This window comes from Euprymna scolopes, chromosome 6, assembly GCF_053919585.1.
Source record: "Euprymna scolopes isolate OS-2025 chromosome 6, ASM5391958v1, whole genome shotgun sequence".
Lineage (NCBI taxonomy): Eukaryota > Metazoa > Mollusca > Cephalopoda > Sepiida > Sepiolidae > Euprymna > Euprymna scolopes.
In genome coordinates, this window is record NC_136487.1 from 115,241,335 (window position 1) to 115,262,004 (window position 20,670).

At 30.9% G+C, this 20,670-nt stretch overlaps 2 protein-coding genes across 5 annotated transcripts in view; one reads left to right on the forward strand and one right to left on the reverse strand.

Moving 5' to 3' along the window:
• The window catches only part of LOC145277895 (centrosomal AT-AC splicing factor-like), an 86,479-nt gene that overhangs the window by 26,585 nt on the left and 39,224 nt on the right, over positions 1 to 20,670 (reverse strand). For 2 of the 3 annotated variants that reach the window (XR_013868241.1, XM_080129891.1), the window contains exons 2-3: positions 1,855 to 2,024; positions 631 to 723 (exon numbers count right to left, since the gene is read on the reverse strand). Coding sequence is in view for 2 of the 3 variants with exons in the window: in XM_080129891.1 (XP_079986017.1) it covers positions 631 to 723; positions 1,855 to 2,024 (263 nt within the window). In the remaining variant the exon portion in view is untranslated. Of the gene's footprint in view, positions 1 to 630; positions 724 to 1,854; positions 2,025 to 10,261; positions 10,512 to 20,670 lie in introns of those variants that run through there. The other variant, XM_080129892.1, reaches the window with a different exon arrangement.
• Positions 10,422 to 20,670, forward strand: part of LOC145277894 (G protein pathway suppressor 2-like) — a 39,717-nt gene continuing 29,468 nt past the window's right edge. Inside the window, exons 1-4 of one of the 2 annotated variants that reach the window (XM_080129889.1) lie at positions 10,422 to 10,557; positions 13,619 to 13,731; positions 17,855 to 17,958; positions 19,868 to 19,992. In XM_080129889.1, coding sequence (XP_079986015.1) covers positions 13,638 to 13,731; positions 17,855 to 17,958; positions 19,868 to 19,992 — 323 coding nt within the window. In that variant the 5' untranslated portion in view covers positions 10,422 to 10,557; positions 13,619 to 13,637. Of the gene's footprint in view, positions 10,558 to 11,266; positions 11,503 to 13,618; positions 13,732 to 17,854; positions 17,959 to 19,867; positions 19,993 to 20,670 lie in introns of those variants that run through there. The other variant, XM_080129890.1, reaches the window with a different exon arrangement.

Consider the following 20,670-nt stretch of genomic DNA (forward strand, 5'->3'; position numbering starts at 1 on the left):
CTCATAAGAACGTGTTTTTCCGCTGTAAAAAAAAACAAAACTATTTGATCAAATTAAATGAAATTTTTTTTTCGGAGATTTTCAGTCCAAAACAGATACATACAATCTAACCTTTTTTTCGATATTTTCATTTTTTAATGTCTTGACTAAACTGTACAAGTGCCTTTCATTGTATATATCTTTAATAGCGGAACAGATCAGCTATCTCTACACTGAAAATCACTGTGAAATTGAAAATGTAAGAAAAAATTTTTAAAACCAAATTCAATGCTAAAAAATTTTTTTTTCAATAAACGAGTTATCAAAATTGTTTTTTTTTTATCTTCTTCATTATCAAGCTATAATGACGGATGCCAGTCATAGCCAATCTCTCTGGTGTCAAATAAAGGTAGTTATTAATGTCTAAATTTTGTGTAAAGAGCAGACTGGTAATGTGTGTATTGGATCTCGAACTAGAAGTGTTGGCAAATCCAGTAGTTCGTATACATTTCGGTGGTTTTTATGTTTCGTACATTATCTTAATTATGGTGAACTTTGGTGGACCTTTTGTATCGTGAAAACGTTGATTAGCCTTCGTTTCATAATGTTAAACACATAGTAGTTCAGGGGATATAAAAACGTCTTATTTACCTATTAAAATCTGTTTCAGATAATAGAAACCTTTGAAAGTCTTTCAAGCAGTTCTTTCTGAAGAAGGCTCTGGTGTTTTTTTCATGAGTTGCACTGTGAAAAAATGCATAAAAAATATGGATAAAAACATTAAAACATGCAAATTAAATAAATTTATTATGTAAATCCAATGCAAGTATATTTTAAAATTATATCTATAAAGCAAAGATGCTTGTGTGTGTGTCTGTCTGTCTGTTCAGGCATTAGTTGCCAAAAGTAAAATCAATGGCTTGTTTGGAATCAGCATGTTCCTGTAGATGTTTTAGCATAGTTTCAAATGATTAAAAGACTTTTTGGTGCTTGTCAGAATTCCTCCAATGGAAAAACAAAAAATAAAGAATAAACTGTATGATGCATGTATCAGTGACAAGAAAATATCATCTTAATATCTTAATTATCTTAATTATGGTGAACTTTGGTGGACCTTTTGTATCGTGAAAATAGTTTTATTTTTAAATAAGGAAATCAAATTTTGTGGCTAAACAAACAGTGACAATATCACAACGCCATCTTGAAAACAAGCTGCCAAGTCGCCAATAATTATTGATGGAAAGACAATTGAGGAAGTTGAAAGCTACATCTACTTGGGAAAGAAAATGACGAAAGATGGAGATCTCCTCCCTGAGATAAAGAGAAGGATAGTATTGGGAAAGTGAAGAATATCATGAAAAGCCGAAAAGCAAATATGTCAATCAAAGGGAAGATCTTCAAAGAATATGCACTACCTGTCATGATCTACGGTAGCGAAACATAGGCCTTGACAACTTGCCAATATGAAATGGCGGCAGTAGCACAAAGGAAAATGTAGAGGATAATGTTAGGCATCACTCTACAAGACAAAAAGACAAACATCTGGATCTGCCAACAAACAATAGTTATTGACATTAATATTGCCATCAAAACATCCAAACACAGATGGGAAGGGCACGTAGCCAGACAACATGACAACAGAGGGTCCATTAAGACAACAGAATAGACACCTCATGAACACAAGATGGAAGGATGACCTGATACAACACATGGGTCCCACATGGCAGCGGATAGCTCGGGACAGAGTTAGATGGCTACAGTCCAGAGAGGCGTGCTCATTGAGTGATAAAACCCTTATTGATTGATATTGATATTGATTGATATTGATATTGATTGATATTGATATTGATTGATACTGATATTGATTGAACTTACCTGGTCAAATGTGCAAAAAGCCCTTGTTCAAAAATGATCCAACCATCATTTGTCACATGTTGATTTAATTCTAACTCACAAAAGTAACACCAACATTTCTTTTGGTGTTGGTCACTTTCTAATAAACTTTTTATTGTTGGATTTTCAATGGCATTTTTACAAATAGCAATCTGGAAAATAAAAAAAAATAAATTTTTTTTAATTCATCATACAAGAAAATAACTAAAAAAAATAATACTAATACAGAATATGGGACCTATTAAAATAATGCTATTTAGAAATGGATGTACATAAATCTAAGACAATGGTAGAATCATTAGAAAATGACACCTAGACCATAGTAGAATGGGGCTGCAAATGGATGGTAACATTTAATGCTAGTAAGACTAAGCTGCTCTCCTTTAACAATTACAAGACGCCTCTCCAAACCACCGATTCCATGACAAATAACATTGTACCTGAAAATTCTTCCTTCAAACTCCTCATCCTCACATTCACAGGCAATATAAACTGTAACAAATACATTTAGGACATTGCAAAAGCTGCTGCAAGGAAGGCGAGTTCCTTCTATCGAGCTAAAAGACTATTCACACCTGAGAGTATCTTGTACTTCTATAAGGCCACCATTCGCCCATGCATGGAGTATTGTTAACACATCTGGGCTGGTGCATCTACCACTAACCTCTCCCTCTGGATAGGGTCCAAAAAAAGAGTTTTCAATTTAATAAGTCCCACTTTGTCAACTAAGCTCCAACTTCTGTCCCATTGCCGCAATGTTGCGTCTTTGTGCCTGTTTTACAAATATTTTAATGGAATGTGTTCTGATGAACTCGTTGCATTTGTGCCGTCTTGATGTACATACAACCCAGACAAAGCCGCTTAGCAACAAAATCTCACCCCTTCACTGTTGAGATCCCTAAATGCAAGAAAGCTTTCTACTCTAAAAGGTTCTTTCCTTGAACAGCTGGACTTTGGAATCCCCTTCCTGCTACCTGCTTCCCTAACTGTACTGATATGGAGAAGTTTAAATGTAATGTTAACCAACATTTTGTTAATCTTTCCTAGGTATGATCCTAAATAGTATCCCTTACATCCAAGTGGCGATATGCCTTGTTAGGAGTGAATGCAAGTAAAAAATAAATAAAATAAATAAACCCATTCTTAATATGAGAAGCAGGAAAATAATTTTTGTAACTATTTTGTACTTCCATCTAACAATTTAATAAACAAAAAATACTAGAAAAAATATGCCTTGAAAATCCTATCTAAAATATAGCACAATCTGTATTTTGCATAAGTACCAAAAATGTTTTTTTTCTTTTTAAATAAAATCATTAAAAAAATTTTAATTTTAAAAAGAAAATTAAAAATGTTTATGTATTTACAAAATTAGATTCTTTACAAAAACATCATTTAGAAATTTCTTTTTATAAAAACATTCAAAGTGTTTTCTTGTAAAAATAATATTTTTAATAATTTGGTTGTAAAAAATAATTTAAGAAAATCATAAAAATGTTTTTAATGATTAAAAATGTTTATGTTTAAAAGAAATGTAAATATTTTTGAAAAAAAAATGATTGTAAAATGATTATTAACAAAAAATTAATAAAAAAATGTTTTACAATTTACAAGAAAATGATTCAAGAATGCTTTTATTTAAAAATGAAAATGATTGCAAAATCTTTTTATGCTTACAAGGAAACCATTAAAAATGTTTTTTTCTATTTTATAAGAAAATCATTAGAAACATGTTTGATAACATTAACACAAATTAGTCCAAGATTTTATTAATATGTGATCAAATTTGTGAAGGAATTTTTAAAACAATTTCTTTCTCCTTCAAATAGTATATTTCAACCTGATAAAAACCATAGAAACACTTTAAGCTTAAGAAACAATAAAACAATCAAATAAAATCAATATGATGGGAAAAAGGGTTCTTTGGAAACGAGATAAAAATTGAGTCTTTCATTAAACCATGCATATAATTTATACTGGGTTCATCCCATTCTTTTGTATCAAAAACAGAAAAAAAAAATCAAAAATGAAAAGTAAACAAAAAAGAAAACAAAAAACAAAAAAGTGAAAAGAAAACAAAAGAAAAATGAAAAACAAAAAAAATGAAAAGAAAATAAGAACGAAAAAGTGAAAAGAAAACAAAAGAAAAAATGAACAGAAAATAAAAATAAAGTGAAAATAAGAAAAAATGAAAAGAAAACAAGAAAAGTGAAAAAAAAGTGAAAAAAAAAGAAAAAATGAAAAAACAAAAAAGTGAAAAGAAAAAAGAAAAAGTGAAAATAAAATAAAAAATAAAAAAAATGAAAATAAAATAAAAGAAAAAATGAAAAGAAAACAAAAAAGAAAAAAATGAAAAGTAAACAAAAAAGAAAAAATGAAAAGAAAAAGTGAAAAGAAAACAAAAAAGAAAAAGAAAACAAAAAAAGAAAAAAGTGAAAAGAAAACAAGAAAAAAGTGAAAAGAAAGCAAAAAGAAAAAATGAAAATAAAACAAAAAAATGAAAAGAAAACAAAGCAAATGAAAAGAAAACAAAGCAAATGAAAAGAAAACAAAGAAAATGAAAAGAAAACAAAAAAGAAATGAAAAAACAATAGAAAAAAATGAAAAGAAAACAAAGAAAAAATGAAAAGAAAAAATGAACACACAAAAAAAGAAAAAGTGAAAAGAAAACATGAAAAGAAAAAAAAAGAAAAAATGAAAAGAAAACATGAAAAGAAAACAAAAACAAAAAAAAGAAAACAAAGAAAAAATGAAAAGAAAAAGAAAAGAAAAAAGAAAAAGTGAAAAAAAACAAAAGAAAAAGTGAAAAGAAAACAAAAGAAAAAATTAAAAACAACAAAAAAAGAAAACACGAAAAGAAAACAAAAAAGAAAACAAAAAAGAAAACACGAAAAGAAAACAAAAAAGAAAACACGAAAAGAAAACACGAAAAGAAAACAAAAAAGAAAACACGAAAAGAAAACAAAAAAGAAAACACGAAAAGAAAACAAAAAAGAAAACATGAAAAGAAAACAAAAAAGAAAAAAGTGAAAAAAAAACAAGTGAAAAGAAAACAAAAAAAGAAAAAATTCAAAACAATAAAAAAAACAACAAAAAATGAAAAAAGAAAGAAAACAAAATGTGAAAAACCAGTTATTTTTTTTTATAATCTGGTTTTCATCTGTTTGTGCTTTTGCCATTGCCCATCATAATCATTTCTTCAATCATCACAATGGTTCTGAGGCTTTCTTAGAGTCCATATATTAAATCCGTTGCTCTTTCTGCTTCTCGTAAAATCAGTTCTCTCTATTAACTCAAAACATTTTATTGCCCCTGAGGCTATTTTTCATCTCTACAAATCTACAATCAAACCATGTATGGAATATTGTTGTCATATTTGGGCTGGTGAATATCTGTCCTATTTGAAAGTTCTTAATAAAGTGCTGAAACGTATCTAATTTGATTGACCCTGCTCTTTTTTCTTCATTGTAATCTCTCTCTCAGAGACATGGTGCAGCAAGTCTCAGTCTTTTTTATGAATACTATTATGACATATGTTCTTCACAATCGTCTGATCTATTTCCTGCTTCCTTTATTTGATCACATTTGCTTCATTACTAGCGCTAAAACAACAGCATATTCTTTTCATTGTTTTTACTCTCGAGTGTTTATCCGTTGGTATCTCATATGCTTTTATATACAGTGATGTGGTTCTCAGTTGATTAACTGCGTCTGATGTATACTCGACAGTTAAAACAATAGAAAGAATATGCTGTTGCCATAACCCTACTCATTACACTAGAGGTCTCCATCAATTCACTGTTTTAATACCTCTATTTCAGTAGCTTTTTTTACAAGAACTGCAAGCCTGTAGAACTCTCCTCCTACTTACTGTTTTCCTCCTACCTACAGCCTTGGTCTTTTCAAGACTAAGGTCAATAAGCATCTCCTGCCTTGTGATAATTATCTTTCAGTTTTGTTAGCTTTTCACATCAAGTAGCTTCATGCCTTGTCTCAAGCGATTTTGATAACAAAACAAAAAAAAAACTAAAAAGGAAAAAACGTTTTGGACAAGTAGTATTATAAAACAAATAATAGAGGTACATAGCAAATCTTTATCAATAAAAGTTTATTTAAACGTTTTGGACTATTGCCTTCATCTTGGTGATGGTTTCTACGCTCTGGAACCCTTATTACTTTATCACTTCCACCTCATACTACGTAAATTGTGTTGAAAAAATTCATTTTTAACAGCAATAACATGTGACTGCAGTGTACATAAACTTGGTCCCAAGTTAATCCTTCAAAAGCCACAATGTGAATTTGGAAATTTCTACATTTTATAAAATAGACGGGTTCTTATGTAATTATGTTATTGTGGTAAACTAATAATGTTATTTAGACAGCCATTCTTAACATGAGGAAGGAAGGAGTTTTGTAACTATTCTGCACTTCACCTAACAATTTAATAAAAAAAAAGATATTGTAAAACTCGAATTTAATTTGAAAATATGATTATTAAAAATAGCACGGTAACATAAATGCATAAGCACCAACAGATGCTTTTTAGAAATAGGTATCCAGAAATTTGCAGTCGTAACATAAATATTTCTCACTGTGAATGGAGAAAGCAGACAATAAAAACAAAACTGAATTGACTTTAAAATCTAAGATTAAAACTTAGGTTAAGGTAATAATAAAAAAAGAAAATCAGTTTGGTTCATATTGTCTAAATTCTTTGGTGAAGTTTGTTAATGTTCACCAGTCTCAGAATTGTTTGATGAAACTCAGAATTGATAACATAAGCATTAAAATTTTTTTAGATACCTATTCCTAAAAAGCACCATAAAATATATTACATTTCATTCAAAAGTACAACTCTTTCAATGTTTGATTTTTTTAAATCCTCTTTTAATCGTCATTGCTTCCTTCAAACCACTGTTGCTTTCAAGGTTCAAAGTGAGCCACAATCTTTATCACACTGTATCTGTATCCTATGTTACTTGTGTCAGGGAAGTTCTTACTGCCCACCTCATCTCATTATTACACAGCTATGGAACGGGCTTTTCACCCATGAACTTCTTTGACGACACAGCACAGTAGATTCAATCACTTCTTAAGGTAATCCTATCGATCTCCAACTCGATCACTGTCACTTGAACAATCAAGGCCATGGAGGTCTTTTACACGATGAGGCATGTATACTGTTTGGGGTGACTCACCACTATCGTCAAAGTTCCCATTCTCCATTCACTAATGCACCTATTCGTTTAGGCTCTCAGCAGCACAGCGTCCCCTTTTTTTTTTATAGATCCTATGCTTGCATTCTGTTGACAGTGGAAAGACAACCTGCATAAGCATACAGCACATTAGTTGGAGCAATCACACTGTGGACATCATCTTTAGACATGCCTTTATATCAATAAACAGCATTTTGATGCATCACTTCTTAAATAAATAAATAAATAGATAAATAAGCACTGGAATCTCATTCCTAAGTAGCAACAGACCCCCCCCCCCCCTATCCAGAAGAATAATAAATAAAATTTATCAGCCCCCATACTCCCTGCCCCTACAAAGAAAAAAAACAAAACACAATTAAAAACATTGTTCTAAACAATTAAAAAAAAAAACACCAATGACAAAGCTTCTCTCCTAACAGCATGCCTGTGGAACTCTTCTGCCTGCTAATCTGCTGACTACAACATGTGTGTGGGGAGGGGGGGGGAACTTTATCCTGATGGTAAAGGTGATTACCAAGTGATCGAGTAAGCTTCGAGGGGTTGCAAAGGATGCCCTATGCACCCCCCCCACTGAGGTCGAGTAACAAAGTAACATGGAGAGCAACAAGTAACTAAGGTTGTGCCAACCATTCGCTAGTACTTCATAAACACAACTGACCACTAGTCAGAGGCACGTTCGTTTTATAACAAAAGATTTGTGCCTCCCACTACTCTTCCAATATAAGACTCATCCTCTTTAACACTCAGATTGTAATTCCGTCCCTGAGGCCGGCGCCACCAACGTAAGCAATCCTCTTTTTCTTTTCTTTCTCACATATGATCCTCTTCAAGTCCAATACAAACAAATTCTTATTGGGCCACCCCCTTCAATAATCAAATTCAACCCAACTTTCATCATCATACAGTCAATAAACCTTATCCTTGAGTGGCGCTCTGGCTTTGATAAGTGATGACTACCTTATAAAAATTAATACACAAATTGTTTTTCGGTTCATCGAACATTCAGGTAGCAATATACTCAAGGTTCAGGAATCTCCATAAGTACTGAAATTCTTTGAAGATTTGCAATTCAGCATGTCTTTTAGGGGGAGATACTCTGCTTAAAAACATTGTCAAACTTTGACCTCGTGAGGAGGCAAATGAATAGAAACATTACATCTTGGCCTAGCCTTCAAGCTAGGATGCCACCCTCCTATGCATTACCTTCTGTGGGAGAATACTGCCTATCAGCTAAGACACCCTCATATGTGAAGGAGTTGTGAGAGGTCTATGTATACAAATAATTTTGTTCACATTCAAAGTACCCCGTTTTCGAACAACCAAATCTTCTATATTATGCCCACATTAAAAATCGACTTTGCTATTTTGGAAGGCAAGTAAATAGGAATAATACATGAAATGGAATAAATTACATAGAAGTTGTTGCTAAGACTGCTGCAAAGAAGGTAAGCTTCCTCTCTCACACCTGTCAGTATTGTATATTTCTACAACACCATCATTCATACTGTTGCCACATCTGAGCTAGTACACCAAACACTAGCCTCTTCCTCTTGAACAATGTGGGGGGGGGTAATTTCTAACCTAACAGGTCCTGCACTATCTGGCAAGCTCCGGCCTCTGTCGTATCGCCGCACCTGTGTACTATTCTTATTATGTATTCTCATGGAATGTGCTTCGATGTTCCCCCATCTCTCACAGTAGGATCCAAGATCCCGAAAGATTTTCTGTTCGGATTTTTTTTTTTTTTTTTCTCGTACAGCATAGCTTTGGAGTTCCCTTTTTGTTTTCCCAACAGTACCAACATTTAGAAATTTAAATGTCATGTGAGCAAATAGCTTGCTACCCAACTCCCCATCCAGATTTCTCCTATAAATCTGGTCCTTATCACAGTAGCAACTTGAGATTCAGTAACAATATACTACGTTTGTGGTGAGTAAAAGTTCATAGGTAAAGCAAACATGGTACTTATGCAGAATGTTATTATTTACAAACCCGCTCTTAAAATGGGGAGAGGGAGGTGGTTTAAAAAAAAAATCATTCTATACTTTCACTCAACAATTTAATGCATTAAAGATATCTTAATCAATTAATTTAAATTGAAAATCCTATCTAAAATAAATAAAGGTTTGTATTACTGTACACAAAAATTCGAAAAAGTTGTCAAAAAACAAATAACAATAAATGTTATCAAAGGCAAGATGGTAAATTTTTAGTTTATCGACCCATCGGCAATTTGTCGACTTTTAACGGTTTTCGGGTACGCTGAGAACGAATATCGCATTCATTTTTTGTGCAAACACGCAGTTATCCATATTTGAAGACATTCAGTATCCAACCTAATCCTTATCATTTTAATAGTGGCCATCTTGTTTTCCAATAACGAAAAACGCCAAAAGAAGCTAAATATGCCACATGTAACTGGAACACCCCTCCCCACCACTGGCATTGGCGTAAAAAAAGTAAGGTTTATTGTAGGGGGAAGGGGGGTTGTATTACTGTACACATAGATTCGAAAAAGTTGTCAAAAAACAATAACAAATGAATGTTATCAAAGGCAAGATAAGTTACTTTTCTACCAAACTGGATATAATTTTCGTGTTTTTATTCAATGTAACATGTTTATTCCGCTCGAAAAGCATACAGTGTTTACCGAAGTATTGGAAAATTCAAAATGGCGTCCGACTCTCTCTTTAACACGGTAAGTTTGGGAAAAGGTGTTATAAATAATAAACTAGACAAAATACTATTAAAAAAACACCGAATATATGTTAAGTTATGTCACGGTAACATATATTGAGCGAATTTCTAACAGTATTTTGTATAGTTTATTATTTATAATACCCTTTCCCGTACTTACCGTGTTAAAGAGAGAGTTGGGCGCCATTTTGAATTTTCCAATACATCGGTAAACACTGTATGTTTTTCGAGCTGAATAAACATGTTACATTGAATAAAAACACGAAAATTATATCCAGTTTGGTAGAAAAGTAACTTGCCTTTGATAACATTCATTTGTTATATATTTGTTTTTTGACAACTTTTTCGAATCTATGTGTACAGTAATACAAACCCATAAATAAATAAAGATAACACACCATTCGTATTTAGTACCGTAAACATTTAAGAATCTTTATATATAAACAATTAAAACTATGAGGAAAACGTACCTTCGAGCTGAATCGTTTTAGGATTTTAGTTAACAGATTCCGATGTTTTTTCATATAAATATGGTTATCTTTATCAACATGGCTACACCGGCAAAGCGAACAAAATTGGAATTGTTCAAACGGTACGGTTGACATATTTTACATAAAGTTAAACAGCAAAGTGAAACAGAAGTTTATCACACTTTTTGTGTCCTTCGGAAACTGGAGAGTTCGTATCCGGAGCAAACTATTATAACTTCCTGTTTTCCTTCTCAAAACTCCAATATTTTTATTATTTTGAATCCTGTAAACGATAGGTAAGTATATATTTTAACTGATAATGATATATATATGTGTATACTTATATGAATATATTTTTTGTCTCTTTATGAATTATTAAATTAACAGCAAAATTGATTGATTTATTAAAAAAAAAAGATTGGTACAATAACAGTGCGTATTTATTTTGGAAACCATCATTTTAAAAACCTTAGAATCAAGCCAAGTACTGAAGTTGTCAATTTGATAAACTTCCATGATTTACAATTGTTCCAAATATAAAATAGTCAATTTTATTTATCTTATTAATTTTTTCGTCTTCTAAGATAAATTTTCATTGTAACTGCGTCAGATTGAGTCATTCGTGACTCCCTGTTGTGGTTTAGTGTGTACGGTTTCAGCGTCCCAAATTCTCTTTTCCAAAACATAATTTATATGATTATTTCAATTTTGTCCTTTAAATTGTCTTGCAACGTAAGATTATGCAGTCAATTATTGATTCGTTATATGTGTGTATACATATAATATATATATGTATATATAGTAACTTATAAATAACTTTTATATTGATTTTTTTTTCTCATGTCATTAAATTATAGTAAAACAATAATCAAAGTCCCCTTAAAAAGACAACAAAATTGATGAATTAAATATTTATGAATATTTTTTTAGTTTATTACGACGTCTTAAATTGCATTCTAAATGTATTACTAAAACTCTGGATCTTGCTTGTCACACAGTTTAAGCTTCAAATGAAACCAAACAAGATGTCTGACCTTTCGAGCTGAAGTGTCAGTTATTTCGAAGTGTCAATTATGTTATCCTCGATCAGTGTAAATGTCTAATGTAAGATCGTAAACTCCATATTGCCCCCAATCGAAAATTCAATATGGCAATACTAAACATTACTCTGAACAACAACAACAACAAAAAAAAATGATTATGCCGCCGTGAAACCGGATGTGAAATAAATCAGACTTCAGGTTAGTGGCTGGATTAATTATTATTATTTTTTCTTTACTTACAAAGAAAAATAAACATTATTTTTTTATGCTATTTTCAAAAAGGGTACTTATGCACTCATTGTACCGTGCTGAAATAATAACGTTATTATTTAGAAACCTATTCTTAACATGGGTAGGGGAGTTAGTTTTGTAACTATTTTGTACTTCTCACTTAACAATTTAATAAAACAAATCTTTTCACTTGAAAATACGGTACTTATGCACTTTTGTTACCGTGCTGAAATAATAATGTTATATTTTAGAAAGCCATTCTTAACATGGGAGAGTGTTTTCTAACTATTATCTACTTTCACTTAACAATTTAATATAAAAGATATCGTAAAACTTGAATTTAACTTGAAAATACTATTTTCCGTTCTTTTTTAGGGGTTGCTCAATATCCTCTGTCCAAACCAAATTTCATGTCCACACGAGTAACGCCGGGTATCCATGCTAGTGTGTGTATATATATATATATATATATATATATATATATATATATATATGACAAAATGTGTGTGAGTGTGTGTTTGTATGTATTGCAAAAACTATTGACAGAGGCGACAGATCCTCAGGAGATCGGTATCATTTTGAAGCTTGAAAAATAGGTCAAAAACATTAATTCCTTCACACTGAACTCTGCTGTTTTGTACAAGGAGGGGTCGTTTTTTTTTTCCTCGTCATTTTTGCAAGTTATATCAGTTGGATGTACTTCGCTTAATTTCAACGTTCCGAACTTCCAGTCAGACGATCGAAACATCGGCAAAGATATCACGTTTTTTTTTTCCCCTCCTTTGTATTACGGAATCGAGCCTACCTGCCTACTACCACTTTTTTTTTTCTTTCCACCTAAACTATCTACTGTTGTTTCACCATCTCCTTCCCCCTGCTACTACCAATTTATTTTTTTTATCCCCCCCCCTCCCCCGGGGTCCTTTACTCAACCCAAGCAATCCTGGGGAACCCCACTACTATACCACTTTTTTTTTTATCGCCTTTTAATTCTACCCCCCCCCCAGCTCCTTACTTCATCTTCACACACCCAGGCAGGGAACCCCTGCTAGTATATATATATATATATATATATATATAATGAAATTATAAACTTATTCCTGTTTGTGTATATGTTTGTTTTTTTATTTTGTTTTTTTTCGGTACTCATGCAGAGAGTGACCCAGACGTAACTCAGCCCACGCCCGGCTTTCCTCGGAACATGATGTCAACAGCCGGAGTAAGCCAAACGTCGCCGAGGAAATTAAGCTGTCTGATGTAACATAAAGCTGAGCCAATGGCAATGTAGCACAATGGTTTTCAACGCGAAGCACATTCGTGCGAGTTGAAAATTTAAAGCAGCAGACAACAATTTGGAAGAGAAAGAAAAGTAAAAAAGTAAAAAAAAAAAAAAAAGCACACCATTTCGTACTTTCACGTCAGAAAAACAAAAAAAAAACATGAATTTTACAGCTTTAAGTGAGCAGCTGAAAACACCAGCTAGAGTCCTCGACTTTTATCAAGAAAAAAAATTACTGGCACGGACGAAAACTTGTCGAATGCGGAATACGATCTACGCACACACACACCATTAATAAAACAACGGTCTGATGAAGCAACAATATCCCACCCAGTTTTTTTTCAACTTTTCTAGTTTTCAGGTTTTTCCTTGAAAAAAAAAACACCCCAAAAAACAAAAATAAAAAATTGTTTTAAATTTTTCTTGAAAAAAAAAACTTTACAAAAAAAATTCCTTGAAAGTATATTTATTTGACTTACCTCTGAACCTTTTCTCGAACAAAAAAATCTTTAACATTATTTTAAAGTAAAAGAAAAGAACAAATATTGTTATAACATTTTTCTTTACAGTTAAAAAACTTAAAATTTAAGGTAAGTATGCTTTTATCGCCGACGCTTGGCTTAATTTCCTCGGCGACACTCAGCTTACTCTGGCTGTTGACGTCATGTTCCGGAGAAAGCCGGGCAGACTCAGAGTTGCACCTGGATCACTCTCTGCATGAGTACCTTTTTTTTTTTCTTCTAATAAATTAATCATTTTATTTAGGTTTTATTTATTTATTTATTTTATTTATTTATTTTTTAGATAAACCCAAAGAAAAAAAATGCCGGTGCTTATTGACCGACCGAAGATGACTGTTGCTACATACCATGCATTAAAACGACATATAATGAGAGAAAGGGAGAAGAAAAAACAAGGTACATATATATATATATATATATATATATATATATATATATATATATATATATAGCATTATTTAAATATGTTTGGATGTACAAAATTTATAAGCACTCTAAAACAAAATTGATGAGGGCCCTTTCAACTATTATCTTGTCGGGAGAAAAAGGTTCTTGTCCAGAATTCCAACTATATAAAAACAAGAATAAAGAAAAATCTGTATAATGTATGTTTGTTTTTGTTTTTTTTTGCCTTCATTGAGTCTCTGTAGCTGCACATGTAATTGTGAGGCAAGGGTTGTGCAAGCTCTAACACTTCTGAGTCGGCACTGCTTGAATTCAGTGACCAGAAGTGCTAGACAAGTGAAAAAAAAATGTAGAGATTAGTGGATAGCACATATACAGCAACTGGAATTCCCAAATAGTCACTCATTTTAATACTGACCAGGCTCAACGTTGCTTAACTTTGGTGATGTAACAGTGTGTCCACGTGAATAATGCTGTATAATGTATGTAGTCATGAGGAAACAAAAAAATTATATTCCAAAAATCACATAAATTGATCAAGTAGTTTTATTTTTATAAAGATAAATCATTTTTAAGCAATTTATGGGACTTCATAGGCATTACAATATAAATCTTGCAAGTTTGACTTATGGTTGAATTATCTTCCTTTGTTTTTCAAAATGGTGGACAAGATGACAATATTAGCAAAAAAAAAAAAAAGGCGGGGGGAGATATTGAATGTGCCAAGGAATTAACAGTAAGTGATTGAAATAGATTTAATTCAGTAGTTGTTTAAAAATGATTAAAAGTCAGTGTCGAATAAAGAAGAGGAGGTAAGGGTTCAAAATCACCCAAACAGATTCACTGCTTTTATAACTTTCTGGCAACAGACCCACATAAATCAGAACGTTCCATCTAATATCTGACAAAGAAATACCATCCTTCCTATGATTGTAGCTATTGGTTCGCATTTAATTCATGATAATCGGGGCTTTGCCAATAACTATAAAATAGTGTTTAGAGGTGCTGCATAAAACGGATTCCAAAAATCATTGAAAAATTTTGGAATATGTCTATTATAATTTTTAAGCCTTTCTTGTGCTGGCAGTTTATAAAAATGTTGGATCTCTTTCAAAGAATTTTGATCATGCCTTCCCCCCCCCCCTTTTTATTTTAATTCTATGCTGTTCTTTTATTAAATGGTTCTAGTTCAGAATTTCCCTATATTTAAAAAAATAAAAAAGAGAATAAAAAAAATCTGTGTCTCCTGACTAAACAAAAATACCATATTCCAAAAATCATATTAATTATCTTTAAATAAGAAAATCAAATATCATGAGTATCTGAAGAGCAGCTCTTTTGTGTGTCGTTTTGAAAATAATCTTAAAAATAAACCGGAGAGACAACTCAACAATAATTCAAACTTGCAAGATTTATGTTGTAATATCTATGAATTCCCATTAATTGCTAAAAAAGTGATTTTCTCTAGAAAATAAAACTTCTTGATCAATTTAGGTAATTTTAATTTTTTTTCATGGATACATACATCATACACATTTTTGTTTATTTTTGTTTTTTTTTAATATAGAAGGGGTCTATGCTGGATAACATCACAAAGTGATGATGTTATCCATTAAAACAGGTGGAAGAGTCTTGGAAGCTCTTTTCTGTTGTAAACAGATGTTATCATTTTGTGACGTCATTATTAAAAAGGGGTTTGAAAGATATTCAGGAGATCTTTTATGACGTCATTAATAATGAAATAGAAAAATTATGTCATCAATTTAAACAACATATGATTGGTGACCTTTCCAGTTACAGTTCATCTATGTAGACAGTGTTGCATATGTATACATTTGTTATTTGTAGTCAAACTTTAAAAGTTAAGTTCAATAGAAGTTAATTATTAATTCCAGAGTATGTATTGTATTGTGGCTAGGTTGTTGAATCGGATGACTTTGGAAAATATTGAATGTTATTCACTCACACATGTATACAGATCCAGGCAATGCAAGGTACTCAAGTCCGGTTACTGACAGGAATAACGTAAGCTGAGTGGAACAAAGTTCATTCAATTTCATATGTAGCAAAGAAACCAACCCACATCTTGACCTGTTATGTCAATGGCCAAACAAAGAGGCAATGGGAATTTCGTCAATATAAACATACCCAGAAGACAAAGAAACAGACAGGAAAGGACAGAAACATGTGACACATTTCTTTGTAGTCATTGCCCTCCCTCATTCTGTTTTTTCACTGCTGCAAGCCACAGCACTTAGGTGTCAATAAAATGCAGTCGTTTTGATTAACTTTCATTGTTATTTTGAAACCTAACACATTTCAACAAGTGACTTGAAAGATATTCAGAAGAATATTGAGTTTTCTGAAAAAATTTAATTTGTAAATTCGAAGTAAGCCTTGTCGCTAAGTTTTCTCTTCTTAAAAAAGAAAGATTGGTACACTGTTTGAATCTCATTACTTGTGTTTATAAAAAATACCAGGCATATTTCTTTCGCATTTAAAAGTGTAGTCATTACCACAGCTGCATTGGTAGGAAGCCGGGGTTCATAATACTTGGATCTAAGGTTTGAATTGTTTGACCAAAGGTACAGTTACTTAGTTTCCATACTGACAAGCATAAAAACATGAAACCAATATGTCTAGGGATATAAAATATTTATTAAATTAGATAATTATATACATATATATGAGAGAGAGCAAGAGTTTGAGGTTTTTCTTTATCCACCTACATTGTCTTTTCCAATGCTTTAAAGGGGCTGAGGCAATTACTTTATAGATGACTGACTCTGATTGATAACAAGGGGCATAACTCTGGTAATGTAAACATTTCATGAGGATGACTTGTTGAAGTGAGTTAATTTTACAGGAGAAATGTACTCTTGTTTGAGAGGATGTGACACAGGCAGTGGTTATCAAAAGTTTCTCGTCAGCTCACGTCTTCCACTCTTGGCCGGGACTGATTGCCATAAGGGAGCGTAGTTTGTACCAGCGCTTGGTAGATCCTTACTTTGTTACTGCAACTTATCTCAAATCTTGACCAGAGTCAGGAATTGAGTTGGCAGAAGGCATGACGTGCAAGGTCAATTTGCACTTAAATATCTGCTCCATCTTGATTCCTAGCTATAGTGATGATGCCAAGATATTTGAAACTCTCAGCCTTTTCAAAAACATCACCCTTGAAGCCGATGGGTGTTTTAGGGTAAAGTGTTAGATTTAAAATGTGGAAGTTTTGTTCATTTGGATGAGAAAAAAACTTCAATTTAAGTTGGAATCAATAATCGCAATTACATTTTTATATATTTTAAAATGAAACATTTGTATACACTTCAGTTTTTTAAGAAAACACAACAGAATTAAAATCTATATCTGTTTTTTTTATACGTACTTGGACATGTATATACTATATAAGTGTCCATTCTGCCCTCCCCCCTCATCCGTCAAAAGTACTGGAAAAAATGTTTTGCTCATATTCATACTTTTTAATCATACTCATATAAAATAACGTTTCAGTGAAATTAAAAATAATGAAATAAGAAAAAAAAACTTTCAAATTTGAATATTTATAAAAATAGTATCAATTAGTATAGAAAAGAAAAAGTGTCTCATTTTGGAAATAAAGTATTCTTTCTAAATTCATTTTATGTCAATTCTAATGGTTCTTATTTCGATTAATAAAGTTTATTATGAAAGGAGTTAATGATCTTTTGAAGTTGAACATCAAAAAATTACATTATTTTTACATGAACCTAATACTTACTAATTTTTGTGGGATGGGATGGATATTTGTATTGATACAAAAAATGTTTTATTTTAATTATTGAGAGTAGGGGTAGTATCTGTTTATCTAGTGATGAGTCACATGTATTTAAAAAAAAAATATAGAAAAATCTTTATCATAGAACAAAGATGTCATATTTCAAAAATCATGTAGGTTTTTCTAGTAACTTTTCTATTTGACTAGTAAAGGAAAATATTTAGTTGTCAAAGGTCAACTAAAGATAAATTTGTCCGTAGAGCTCTTTAATGATTCTGTGACTTGAAATGGAAATGCTGAAAGTGCTCAATCCTTTTTAGCAATGAGATGTACGTTATTATAAGCCTTTTCTCTTTGCAGAGCAAGAACATGATGCTCTTATTGAACGACTCAAAAAAGAGCGTGAATTACAAAAGAAAAAACAAGAGGAAGATAACCTGACACTGGAACAAATTAAAGATCAGGTATTTTATAAATTTTTTTTTCATTTCTTTGTTGTTTATTATCTTTTGTAATTATTGCAATATATAATGCAATGTAGACATATTACCACATCTTTTTTTTGTCTTTTTTTAACAACTATTGCATGCTGATTCTCTTTTTTTTTTTATCATTTTCTTTTACATTTTTTCTTTACATGTTTTTTCTTTTATGTTTTTCTTTTTTATGTTTTTACATTTTTCTTTGTTTTTCTTAATGTTTTTTTCCTTTTACATTTTTTCTTTTACATTTTTTTTTTTTTTTACGTTTTTCATTTTTGTTTTTTCATATTTTTAAATCAGATTTTTGTAAAGCTTAATTGAATTACTTATGCCATTGTTTGTTTAATACATTAAATGAATAAAATTGTTTTGAGTTATAACATACTTAAAAGAAACATCAATTTAAAAAGTTACATTTGAATGTGAATTGCTACAGACAGACGATATATTGTTTGACAATTTTATTAAATAGGTATCAGCTCGACTTGTACAACATTTATTTTAAATAAATTAATACCTGGAAAATTGCTAATCAAATATTTTTTTTTGAAAATTTTCATTTTATTAATTTGTTTTTAAACATTTTCTATTTTTCATTTTAAAAGTTATGAAATGTGAATAAATATTTTTTGCTGCTTATCGCTTTAAGCAGGAAACTCTACTTGTTTTATAAGCACTTTAATGAAATGTGCTCCAAAAAACTAATAGCACTGATGCTCCTTTGATATAAATACCCCCAATTAACCAGACAAGCAGCAAAATCCCACGTTTTTCACTGTAGATGTCCCCTGGTGCTTGAGAGCCTTCTACTCTGAAAGTTTCTTTCCTCGAATTGCTAGATTTTGGAATTCCCTAAAGAACATTTGTATGAGCACTGATGGAAGCGTCCTCAACAAAAAAATGTTATGCATAGTTTGAATCTTTTGTATATCATGATTGAGGTAGGCCGAAATAATTGTATTCAAATAAATTGTTTTTTATGAAAATTTGTTCCCTGCATTTTTACTGAGATTTACATAACGTTGAAAAATTTGTTAGAGATTTAATTCTACACTATTGAGCTGTAAAAAGTTCTTTGTGTTATAAAAATTTATATTAAAATATTTTAAATGTATATATAAATTTCACTTTCTTTGGAGTATTTGTTAGTGTATGGGCACAACATCCCTTTGAAAGTTAAAACATTTGAGATTTACATGAAATTTAATTTATAATTAGTAGACATCGATTAAGCAATATTACCTTAATTTAATTTATAATTAGTAGACATCGATTAAGCAATATTACCTTAATTTAATTTATAATTAGTAGACATCGATTAAGCAATATTACCTTAATTTAATTTATAATTAGTAGACATCGATTAAGCAATATTACCTTAATTTAATTTATAATTAGTAGACATCGATTAAGCAATATTACCTTAAAATATTTTAAATGTATATACTTGTGTCGGGTAAATTTCACTTTCTTTGGAGTATTTGTTAGTGTATGGGCACAACATCCCTTTGAAAGTTAAAACATTTGAGATTTACATGAAATTTAATTTATAATTAGTAGACATCAATTAAGCAATATTACCTTAATTTAATTTCTTAAGACTGCTTAAGCTCCAAATTTTAGACATTTTTCCAAAATCAAAATCGTGTGATCTATTTTGATTCAAATTGAATAAAGATTCTAGACATGAAATTTAATATCATTATAATTTGATTTTAATCTTTGTAGTGGAACATAAGAGTGGTTCAAAATTTGTATTTGTTGAATAAATCTTATTAACTAACAACTTCAATTTTTAAAAAAATGTTAAACTTTAAAAAAAATTATTCTTCTAAGCAAAAACATTGTTATTTTAAAAAAATCTTTTAATTCTTTTTTTTTTTTTTTTTAGATTGGAATTATGGATTCCAAACATGAATCTTTAAAAAATGAAAAACATGAATTGTTTTCACAACTGAAGAAAGTGTTGCATCAAGAAGATGAGACGAGACGAAGAGCTCAAATAAAAGAGCAAAGGTTAGCAATCCATTTTTTTTTTTTTGTTCATTTATAACTTGTGGTAAGAAACCACATAAGAATGTATAGCAATTATTTCTGATTATTCAAACTGCTGTTCTCAACTTCAGCAGTATTTACGCAACGTTTCAGCCAATGTAATCTTCAATCTTATTTGAGTTTATCTTGTCGAACTCTGGAATCATCTGCATTGAATTTCAAGCAGAAATATTTTTTTTTTTATTAAATCCATGGGATAATATGCTATTGTTCTATCATCCATGACCAGGTAGAAATCTTAAGAAATTTGTAATCGTAAGGGATAAAATACTAGGTAAAATTCAGTCCTAAGTAACACTCTTCTGGAGGTTGAAGGTTCAATCCTCAGTGCAGGTGATATGAATAATACAATTGCAAATTACTTAAAAAAAACCTTCTACTCTATCGTAGAACAAGAGCATGCTAAACCCGTGGGTTAAATGAAAGGTTCCATACAAAATTCTGTGAAGATTCCAAAGTTTGACAAAAAGATTATGAAAAAGGATTCCACAAGATATACTTGAAGTCAAATGTTATATTGGTCGAAGCGTTATGTGAATAATAGGCAAGATGAGAACAGTAGTCTGAATAATAATCCAAATTATCAATCCTTATCTCAAAAATGCAGAAACCTGAATTTTTTGGGATTTGGATTAATAA